Genomic DNA, 12,140 nt, shown 5'->3' on the forward strand with positions numbered 1-12,140 from the left:
AATTGCATATCTAGGATATTTTTTGTTAATACCCTTAAAGTTAAAATATTTGTCAAATATACAAAAACGTAATATTCATAAAGTATAAAACAGTTATTATTTGGCATAATTATATAAACCAACATCTTTAGGATAATTTGCACATAAAAGCCGATGGAACCGGATTTATTTCTGACAGAGAGGCTTGATTTTAATTTTCATCAAAATTATTTGAACAAAGTCTGAAATTGTTTTTACAGTTATAATTCTAGACAACCCGGATATTTCACCAGATAACAATGAAGTATTGGCAAACAGCAGCTTGGAGCTTGTGTGTAATACTCACGAAAATGTAACAGGGACGGTATGGGGAACTATAAATCATCTGGACACATTTGCACACCTGTATTACTCACATGAAGGGGCATGTTCAGCAGATGGATTCCTTGCCGATAGTCGTTATTTTGAAACAAGTTGTTTTAGTAATGGTACTTACAAAGTTAATATAAAGCGTATAAATATTAGTAACCATGGTGAAAGGTGGTATTGTTCTCATGGGTTTAGGGATAGCAATATTGCTTATATTACTGTTCGAGGTAAGAATTGTTTTTGTATATAAGGTAGGCAACGATGTGAAAACCAACTTTGGTCAAATGTTAAAACCTTAAAATTAACTGATGACTCTAACATTAATTGTATTCAACTGTACAGATACAACCAGCAAGAGTTACGTTATACAAATATAAAATGCCTTTTTAAAAGGCAACATATTTAAGTTTTTATGTTTTTTTTTCTGTCTACCTTCATATCAAAATTACTAACAAAATCACTTTTAAACTAATATAATAATATTTTTTCAATAAATCAGTTATTGTACCTTTCTGTCTAGAACTTGTTTCATTGAACAAAGTGAGACGAATGACTAGATCAACACGGCATGTCATTATTTTTCTCATATTTTCGTGACATTTTCACCAACTTATTCACGAAGCAAATAATGATGTGTCAGGTTTATGCTTATAAACACCTGATGTATGTTTTATGAAGATTGAAAGCATATAATAACGAGTAGCACCATATTTCAGTTCATACCTGATTCAAGCAATGGTTACACTCTTTCTTAACGATAATGACTCAGATCACAGAATTTATTCCCTTTGCGGAAAATATTCTTTTGCTCCACCGATAAAAAATGTGTAGTTATCATTTAATGTTATACATGTATAACAATTATAATGATGTTTTTCAAAGATGGTACTCTTGTATTGGTAAACAAAAGTTAGTAGAAGTAATATCAAAAACGACTACTTTTTATTGATTATTTGTATACGGACTGCTTAAACATTTATTTTGACGTATTTAAAAGCACAGCTTTTGTTCAAATGCTGTAATTTGTAACAACTATTTCAGCTCCAGCCAAGATTGTGAACATTACATTTCATTCAAATAAAAACGTGTATATACAGGAAGATGAAATGCAAACTTTCAGTTGTAATTCCTCGGCATGCTTTCCAAAACCGACAGTCAAATGGTATCTGCGAAATTCAACTATTACAGAAGACATAACTGACCGTTCGACACAATCCTATATTTCACAGGAGGGTTAATATCAGCTGAAAACATACTCCATGTTCTTCTTAACAGGACACACGACAGTTGGTACCTACATTGTGAAGTATGGACAGGATCGACATATTCGGACATTTCAAGCAAAGAAATTTTACTAAATGTGGCATGTACGAAATTGGACATACTTTACCAATATTTGATATATTAATATAATATTGATCTTTTTTGCATAAAGATATTTTATTATTATTAGTATCTATATATTTTTACTCATTATTATTATTATTATTATTATTATTATTATTATTATTATTATTATTTTAATGAATATTTTTATTAGTATTATTATTATGAATTCATTAGTTTAACAATTATTTTATCATTATCTTTTGAAAATATAAAGATAACATAAGATAGTTTGATTTGAAATTTTGAGCTTTTAAATAACTTGTTTTATTCTTAACACTTAAGATCCACCCGATGGTCCTCCGATTATAATTGGCTATGAACAAGACAAGATATTTCAGATTGTGGAGTCAGAATCGGTAAAATTGAATTGCACTGTAACTGGAGGTAAACCATTAGCCACCTTAAAAATGGCTTGTTTCAACACTAATACAACACAAAATGCTTCAATAACAGAAACAACGGTAACTACACAAATTGCAAGTATAGCGAATCGCAATTACAGTAAATGTACATGTGAGTCTGATCATCTCGTAGGTGGTACTCAGAAAACATACGTCAGATTTGATGTTTTGTGTAAGTAATATTATGTTATGATAATATGTCTAATTTTTTGCATTTTTATCACAACAGTAATATATCATAATTCTTTATCAATTTGTAGTCATATGAAAACAGTAGCCATATGAAACCGTAAAGAAAAACCTTTAACCCCTGTCACACTGGACTGCGAATGTGAGCCACGAACTTGCGAACGGCATTCGCGAGATAGTTTCAATAATGTCTCGAAAGCTCCAAATTTCGTCGAATTAGTCGCATACCTTTGTTTTCTTGTCACTTAAATTTTCAACATGCTGAATAAATTCGTGCGACTATATTTATCTCAATTTATTCACAAAATCATTGCATAGATCGCGAACCCATCTCAAACCGATCTCTTTGTGGTTTCCACGAATTATGCCAACATATAATATTAAGTTGGACACTTGAGGCCCTTAAAAATGCCTGAAGACGAAGTTCAGTACAACCCTGTTCCATAGCAACCAAGTTCCTAAAAAGGAAAAACCATAACACAATTTGAGATATGTTTTAGAATGTGGACGGAACTTGGCCCAAAACTTACAAATACAGCCACATGAGCTGACCGAAGAATAATGTAGAATGGAGACAAGCGCCGTTTGATTAAAGCTACCTGAAATGGAAAGGCAAAACAGAATAAAATCATGTGTTCTATATCATTTGCAGATTCTTACTATGTATTATAATATTATTCATATTTCACCGGTATGGGGTATTTTCATTAATAAAAAAATTGATAAAGGGAACCAGTCCACAATTATTTTGTTACAATTTGTTTTTGGGAAGAATGATCTTGCATGTCAGCTATGCTTACAGAATACATGTGTCAGGTACCAATCCGAGTTGTATAATCTTATGCCAATCAAGCCCGTCAGAAAGATATGATCATTTATTTTGGCAACAATACATTATTTTTCTTCATCATTTTGCATATTATGGTCTCATTGGCCTCTACAGCAAAATAGTAAACATAAAAAAAAAAATTTCTCTGAGTTCAAAAATCACAACTTTGTACTTCAAAAATAGCCTTTAAGGAAATGACTAGTGACCGGGTTGTATACATGTACCCGAAAACGATAGCTGCTTTCTGTGACTTAACGGGAGGATGGACACTGTAAAGCAAAAACTACTACTACTCGCGCTTTAATCTTAAACTGATATCTGTCCGAGCAACAGTAATATGTCAATATCTCACGCCGACGTAAAGAAAGCACTCTACCTGCATCAAGGACCTACACAGAAATAACGGAGCCCGACTCAAAGAATGCCGCACTCACAAGGCACTCCATCAATATAGTGAGCACCATTGATGGCTGAGCTTGTATCTATCCATGTTTGTAGTAATGGAAGTTCCATTGCCTTAAGAAACCCTCCGGCACCTACTTCCACTTCTCTACTGTTGTTGGAAATTTGAATGTTCCCTATGGCAGTGCTCATATAGGACCTGACATACCTCTCACACAGTTTTGGCGACGGCTTTGTGGGCCACTCTGAAATCACATGACATGTGCAAATCCCCAGTGGTAAGGTACATGAGAGTGATGACAAACTTCGATTAACTGAATTGAGTGGACAGATTAAGTTTGTTTTCTCTTTTGATGTCTAGGGCCTTAATCTTCTACAATTATGCTGACTCCGGGCCATCTCTAACAAAGTTCTTGAACGTATTTCCTTTAAAATGCTTCATTAGCTTCTCATACATCCAATACTTAGGTCCCATCACAAGTCATTCTCTCATCCACTCACTCCTCAATTTCATCAGTCAGACACCCTGCAGACTTCAGCATTGTCATTGTCGTTTGCAACGAAATTACCGTTCTAATCCAATGATTGATCCATCCCAATTGCTGTCTGACCGCTGAAATTCGAGTATGCCTTTATTTTTGATTGATTTTTCTCATTTCTTTCAATACATTTTATAACTTTCGTACAATTTTCGCATACATTTTGCACGTATTTCGAAAGTAAAAAACGTTGGCAAACATGCAAAACAGATAAAAAAAACTCTCGTGCGATAGTCGTGTGATATTCTAGCGGCATAATTGAGATCTTTATGAGATATTTGGCAGGAAATGCGTGCGACATTCGCGCAACATTTGGGCGACATACGCATTCATGTCGTTCATATAAGGAAACCCCGATCGAGATTTGTCTAAAGTGTGTGTCTCAAACAGCTCGCGAGGTATCGCAGTTCAGTGTGACAGTACCTTTTGTGATTAAGTCTGTATGAACATCATTTCAGTATATCATTATATCATTTTACAATCTCAACATAAATAATTAATAATATGTTGACATCTCTTTTTTAATATAACTATTTTCAGGTAAGTTTGAGCAATGGAGTTAACACAACTAACTAAATATGTGCTGTATCTTTCAGTTCCTCCAAGTGATGTTCACTTCACAATATTAGTAAGGCAATCAGAATCAGGCAAATTTGTCGTCAACAAAAATGAAGAGTTGACTTTAAAGTGCATTGCCGAGTCAAATCCTCATCCAGAAATAATGATTATAAATCCATCGAACGAAAAAATTACTTGGAAGATAAACAATATTTCTGTTCAACATACTATCCATAACGTATCTTGCACTGATGCGGGAGAGTATTCATGTTCTGCAAGAAACTTATTAACTTTTGGAGAAGGAGTTATATCAAGACTTATTCTCATTGTCAAATGTAAGTTTTGACGCTCCTTTAATTCATACGTAAATTGAATCATACGATGTATTCTTTTCAAATATTTTTAAAATGATTTACGCACTCGACTGTTTTTACTAATCAGCGACCTTCAACTTGCCTTCAATAGATTGTAATATGAAAACAAGCATAATTGTATTGATAACATTAGAGAGCCATTGTTTCATTTAAGTTTCAAATGCACATTATCATATCAGTCAACAGGAAAACCCAAACCAACTACATTCGTAATGAAAAAATAAGTAACAATCCGCATTAGCAACAACAAAAATCAAAAAGTGTCGTTAATGCTCAATTCTAAAAAAGAGCGTGTGCGACAACCTATTTATAATTTGGGTTGTTAATCATAATATAAAAATATAATTATCTTTGTTTTCATTTTTAATTCCTGTTTAATCATCCTTATATTAGTTATTTTTAGATATATTTCTAATTCAGCTTAGCTTGACAGGTAAAAAATTGAGAACACTTTAAGCTGAAATTGTGTACTAAATTATAGTTTACAAATAACATTATGTAAGAATGTGAGATGTGAGATAGTTGTTATTATCAGAGCATTGTGAGTTTTAAACTATCATGTTTACAGGTCCACCTAAGCCGTTCACTGGCAATTTAAAAGAAATGAAGTTAACAGCTGTTCTTCATTCTGATGTCACGCTGCAATTCTTAGCTCAAGAATATTTTGACGAGGAAAATAACACTATATTCACATGGTATAATCAGAACTCGTCGTTACATAATGGCGGTAGGAAATACATTTTATCATCATTTGGATTACAATCCACCTTAATAATAAGAAACATGACACAATCAGACTATGGACAATACCGTGTTGAGGTCAAGAATTCCATCGGTCATTACATTCACTACTATAAATTGCAAGAAAAAGGTAACGACCTATATATTAGATGTTTTATAGACAGTTTACATAATCGTAGTAACCATATATATTGTATAGACATCTTTAACCTCAAGAAGATGTGTTTAATTAAATGATGCTAAAAAGGTTCATCACACAAATTTGAACCAATGTAATGTTTCTGTAAAAGTAACATCTTGTGACTAATACTTTACATAACTTAATGAAACAATAAAAACTATAAATGACTGGGCGTATATCGTAAGAACCAATCTTTATCAAAGAAATAAGAATATTTATTAAATTGATAAAGACCGTAACAAATTTCTTTCTAAAGAAGCTACGCAACCGAAGAAAGATTCTACACTGATTTGGACATTGATTGGTGTCTCAGCTGGTGTCTCAGCTGTTTTGACAATTGTTGCAGGTGTTGTGGCATTTTTGTGTTGCAAATTTATCAGGTAAATATTTGCAGTTTTAGTATTTACAAAAGTAATGACGCAAAGGCGGATACACAATTACTTTTCAGTTTTCTTTACAACCCCTCACTTTTTTGTAATGCTTATTTTCCATAAGCCACTATGAGTTATTCTAATTGTTAAAGCAAATATATACCTGACTAAGAAATGTGTACTGTTACAGGGGTAACAGTTCTTGTTAACAGTATAAAATCTTGTCACATGTTTTTTTTCTTAAAGCTTAAGATAGCCTCCATTTTTTTCTTGATTCAGCCTATATATTTCGAAGTTCACCAAGTCGTGACGCATCACCAGAGGTACTAAACACCCAGAAAATCTAGTTGTTTGTGCCCAACAGAGTGCTTTTCGTGCCTAAAATATATTTTGGTTGAGTAGTAAAAAAACGAAAGTTTTATTACTTACAACTATTTATCATAATGAAACTAGCAGACGATGAAATAATGCAAAAAGGAGTATGTATCGAATTTAATCAGTGAAACATAAAAGCAGACGGATGTAGGATATCATGGTAAATGCACATGGTCAAACCACCATGTGATGAATATTCTAGATAGGGTCAGATTTCACAGATCATAACCGTATAAATTGGTTTGTGTTTTGTTATTATGAAACACAGCTTATTGTATGTTAATGACTGGTAGATATCAACATTTACTTTAAAAATAAAAGAAAAATAACTTCTCAAGTACACTTACAATTTGCAAGGGACGGACAGTGAAGTTATTGTTACTCTTGGTTCAATTTTGTTACACTCAGTTAGATTAAGTTGAAATCTTTGAAATTTTAAAATGATAACATTATTTGTTCGGGGTAATAAAATAAATAACAATTGAAATATCATACTTCGTATAAATACTTAACTCGGGCTAACGACTCGGATAAAAGTATTTTCCTCGGGATGTTATTTTTACTGTTACCCATAATTAGCCTGAGTATGTTTTTATATAAGTTTACATTAGATCGCTAGTGTTGCCAGTTCCTTGTTTTTTTCATGTTGTTGTTGTTGTTGTTGCATTAGATTATCAAAGTGTTCTCCAATCGTAAAAAAACAATATTTTTTTATTAATATGCTGACAATTAGCTTGCCTGTGTGTAAATTAAAAGACTTATTCTTTTCAGAAAGAAACAAAGTCAAAAACAATCCCCAAAACAAACGGCTGGTAAGCATGTATATAATTTATGAAGTTATTATCACAATCATTTATTAACCAAGAATTAGTTCGATAATTAAAATAGAGAAAACTAAAATCCCTAAAGAACGCCCAAAACGACAAAACTGAAAATATTGGAGGCTCGGTAAGATTTAATAAAAAATGACACCTATAATTTTGTATCAACCCGAATATCATTTATTGAATAATCATGTTAGACGTATCAGTTTTGTATATTACGGTAAATATTGAATATAAAGCAATGTTTTAACATGCAATTGATATTTATTTTTTAACGTAGTAAGCACTCGTTTGATAAGATAAATATTATGAAATTCAAAGGAATGACTTGTTGTTTAAGTTTAAAAAGTATTATATGGTGATTTTAATGATATTATTTAGAAGATATCCATGAAAACCAGTCAACCTTTAATTCTAATGAAATTGAAGCGATACACGAGTACGAAGATCTTGATGATGATTATCGTATTGATGATGGACCATACGTGGAAATGCAAACAATGACAGAGGGTGATAATACACACCGAGACTATATTACTCCGACTCTTTAGAGTACTACAGTAGAAAAGAGAATTACTGTAAACAAAACCCTGTGATATGTCACTGGATACATATAATGGCAGGACACTTTCACCAAATTGTGTGCATTATAATGATATTAGAACAGTAACCGGTCCATTTTAACTTGTGATTTCACTGCAATATATATCATTTTTCGTCTTCTTTAGTGACTAGAATGATTACAATAAAAGATGTTTCACTAAAAAATAATTAATAATGAATATAAAGTTACTATACTTGCATATAACAGCCATCATACTATTGCTAACCATTCACAAGTTGCCTGTTTAACTTCTGCAATTGGTTTCAATTTAAAGATTGCATAACAATTGCATGCAACGTAAAATTTGGATTACTGTCACCTTGTCAGGCCTACACAAATATAATAAAATATGAAATAGCAAGTAAAATACAATATTGTATGATAATGAATGGTGAATAAGTAACGTTTTGTCACATACAAAACGTAAGCTAATATTATGATTAGTAACTGACATAAAGGGCCAGATCGAGATAAAATTAAAGTTATTTCTCTGTCCTATTTTACAACGATATTAGGCCATTGATAAACAATATAACATGCCCACAAAAATTTGAAAAATGTATGGATTTGAGTGCTCTTAAAACTATGTCGTTGAGTCTAAATATTTGTATTACGACATCCTCCTTGTCGGCGACGGCGCCCCTTAAGCTTGACCGGAGCATACCTCACTATATGTCGATTGATTCCAAACTTGGTATGCTTTTTTCAATGACCCGAAGAGCAGTGCACAAGAATAGTTACTCTGCACTTCTTAATTTTTTATTGCCCTTTGTTAATTTTCGTACGTTATATTTATCCGAGCCATTTCTCCTAAACTATAAAAGCTATGGACTTGAAACTTCATAGGATGATAGATCGCATTTAGAAGAAGTGCAGTGCAAAAGAACCTTTTCTATGCATTAATTATTTTTTGAATTATGCCCTTTATTAATTTTCATACTTTATTTTTGTCCGGGCCGTTTCTCATAAACTGTAAAAGCTATGGGCTTGAAACTTCATTGGATGATAGATCTCATTGAGATGAAGTGCAATGTTTAAAAAGTGGTACTCTATTCTTCAAGATTTTTGAGTAATTGCCCTTTGTTAATTTTCATACCATATTTTTGTCCGGCCCTTTTCTCCTAGAATATAAAAGGTTGTCCGGAGTATAACTCAGTCACTATATGTCGGATTTACTCCAAAGTTGATATGCACGCTTCTTTTAATATTCCAAAGTGCACTGCATGATAATTGTTACTCTGCATTTCTTTATTATTGAGTTATTGCCCTTTGTCATTATGTTCATACTCTATTTTTGTCCGGCCCTTTTCTCCTATAATATAAAAGGTTGTCCGGACTATAACTCAGTCATTATATGTCGGATTGACTTCAAAGTTGATATGCACGCTTCTTTTAATAACTCGAAATGCAATGCATAATAATTGTTACTCTGCATTTCTTTATTATTGAGTAATTGCCCTTCGTTCTTTTTTGTTCTTATTCTATTTTTGTCCGGCCCTTTTCTCCTAGAATATAAAAGGTTGTCCGGACTACAACTTAGTCATTATATGTCGGATTGACTCCAAAGTTGATATGCACGCTTCTTTTAATAACTCAAAGTGCAATACATATCTATTGTTACTCTGCATTTCTTTATTTTCGAGTTATTGCCCTTCGTTTTTTTTTTGTTCTTATTCTATATTTGTCCGGCCCATTTTTCCAAAACTATAAATTTAAAGCTTTTGACTTGAAAATTCACAGGATGATAGACCCCATTAAGAAAAGTAAAGTGCACAAAAACCGGAACTTTGCATATCTTATTTTTAGAGTTATTGCCCTTTATTAATTTTCATACTTTATTTTTGTCCGGGCCATTTCTCATAAACTATAAAAGCTATGGACTTGAAACTTCATGGAATGATATATCTTATTGCGATAAAGTGCATTGTTTAAAAACCGGTACTCTGTTTTTCAAGATTTTGAGTTATTGCCCTTTGTTAATATTTTTGTCTGGTCGTTTCCCCCATAACTATAAAAGCTATGACTTTAAACTTCATAGGATGATAGATCTTATTAAGCATAAGTACAGTACACAAAAACTGGTACTTTGTACTTCGTGATTTAAGTTATTGTCCTTTGTTAATTTTCATCTTTTTATTTTTTGTCCGGGCCATTTCTCCTAATCCTGTAAGGGCTACGGACATGAAACTTCATAGGATGAAAAATCTCAGTGAGAGGAAGTAAAAAGCATAAAAACGGTATTCTGTATTCAATGATTTTGTAGTCATTGCCCCTTGTTTTTTTTTTTCTTTTCATTTTTGTCTGGCCATTTCACCTAAATTTACACGCCATGAACTTGAAACTTCATAGGATGATAGATGTCTTTGAGAAGAACAGTGCACAAGAAACAGTACTATGTACTTCATGATTTAAGAGTTATGTCCTGTGGTAATAATAATACTTTATTTTTGTCCGGGCCAATTCTCCTAAGCTTTAAAAGCGATGTACTTGAAACATCATGATAGGATGATAGATGATAGATCTTACTACGAAGAAATGCAGTGCACAAGAACTTGTCTTCTGCACTTCATGATGTTTTAGGTATTGCCCTATGTTAATTTTCTTACAGAATAGGCTTATCCAGACCACAACTTGGTCATTATAAGTTTGATTGACTCCAAATTTGGTATGTTAACTCTTTTTATTGACCTGACTGGCAGTGCTTAAGAAACCATCACAGAGTCCTCTATTTGATCTGTCAGTGTAAAACTTTTCCATGGTATTTTTATTTTTGATAATATAACAGTTTTATTAATCCTGATGTAACATTGTCACAATCAGTTCAAATGCCACTTAAGTTAAAGGTACATGCACATTGTAAGAGCAGTGTTTATAAATAACCTATACTTCAGAAGAAAATTCATAAGTGACAGCTATACTGTTCACAAGGCGACACATCCGACTCGCGGAGTTCTAGCGAGACGTTACGATATTTTTTTAATATCTTTGTAAAATACTCAAGTTTTGATTGGAATAGTTAGTCACTTTTGATTCTAAGATGTTATTGTCTATTCGTTGTGGTACAGTCGTAATTCTTAAATTTTAGATGATTTAAAAGTCCATTTGTATATAAATAGCTTAGAAAACAATATGTTATTAACTTTTAACTAAATAAAGAATGAATTTTTTTTAAATTATAGAAAATATTCGTTAAATTTTGCTATTCAAAGATTTTTGATAAACATTGAACATTAATTCAGTTTGTATTTATTATATAAGGTATATAAGATAAGAATGTTATTACTTACTGTCTAGGGGTATAACTCCTTCAACCGTACTGAATAAAAGGTGTTAGAAATTACCACCCTGACAATTGTTACCATTTAAACGTTATAAAAGCGTTTAAAATATTTAATAAATAGCTTATTTAAAATGATTGCTTCGTTGTTTGTTTTATATAGCCATTCTATTTTTAAGTGGCATCAGTTCTTTATTGCATCAAACATTTTGGATAAGATTGTTTATAAGCATACGAGTATCAATTCGCTTTTTGTGATAATATTAATTTGGTCAATTACATATACAGCTGTATTGTAATTTGTTTTTCACTCTAAATAAAAACATATCTAATATTTATGTTGAATAATTTAAAGTAAAGATAGTGAAACCATGCAAAACATCAGTAAAAATGGAACTTCTTGTGAAAAACAGTTTATACTTACTAATTAGTATTTTACTTTATTACAATTACTTATCTCAAGCCAATTACAGCTCACCATTACTGTTTTTGCCTATTTATAAGAGGAATTTCATCTTCAAAAATGCTAAATGTTAAAGATACATTATGCTTAAAGATCATATTTGAAAATAATTAATATATTTTGCTATATAGAGTAGTTTTAAATCAGAAAAAAAATATTTCCTTTTAAATACTACAGACTTAAGGCTAACACAATACGAATACATAATGGCGTTGAAAAAAACTAGTTCTTTAAGAAAAGACAAAAAATAACTTCACCAGTAATAGGGAATGGAG

General features: G+C 31.8%; 1 protein-coding gene across 1 annotated transcript; it reads left to right on the forward strand.

Moving 5' to 3' along the window:
• Positions 1-1,585: 1,585 nt before the first annotated feature.
• On the forward strand, positions 1,586-8,266 carry LOC132715151 (neuronal growth regulator 1-like). Its single transcript, XM_060698125.1, has 7 exons — positions 1,586-1,715; positions 2,020-2,310; positions 4,694-4,990; positions 5,598-5,900; positions 6,208-6,331; positions 7,469-7,509; positions 7,903-8,266. Exons 2-7 carry the CDS (start codon positions 2,145-2,147, stop codon positions 8,070-8,072), a joined length of 1,101 nt encoding a protein of 366 aa, XP_060554108.1. The 5' UTR covers positions 1,586-1,715; positions 2,020-2,144; the 3' UTR covers positions 8,073-8,266.
• The last annotated feature ends 3,874 nt before the right edge of the window (positions 8,267-12,140 follow it).

The sequence above is a fragment of the Ruditapes philippinarum genome, unplaced genomic scaffold (genome assembly GCF_026571515.1).
Source record: "Ruditapes philippinarum isolate M1 unplaced genomic scaffold, ASM2657151v2 ctg2322_1_1_1_1, whole genome shotgun sequence".
NCBI classification, from domain to species: Eukaryota; Metazoa; Mollusca; class Bivalvia; order Venerida; family Veneridae; genus Ruditapes; species Ruditapes philippinarum.

Excerpts from the sequence above, each read along its gene's own strand:
- LOC132715151 (XM_060698125.1), top strand. The coding sequence starts at position 2,145 with ATGGCTTGTTTCAACACTAATACAACACAAAATGCTTCAATAACAGAA. Across the intron at positions 2,311-4,693 it reads CGTCAGATTTGATGTTTTGT|TTCCTCCAAGTGATGTTCAC; the intron begins GTAAGTAATATT and ends TGTATCTTTCAG. Across the intron at positions 6,332-7,468 it reads TTGTGTTGCAAATTTATCAG|AAAGAAACAAAGTCAAAAAC; the intron begins GTAAATATTTGC and ends TATTCTTTTCAG.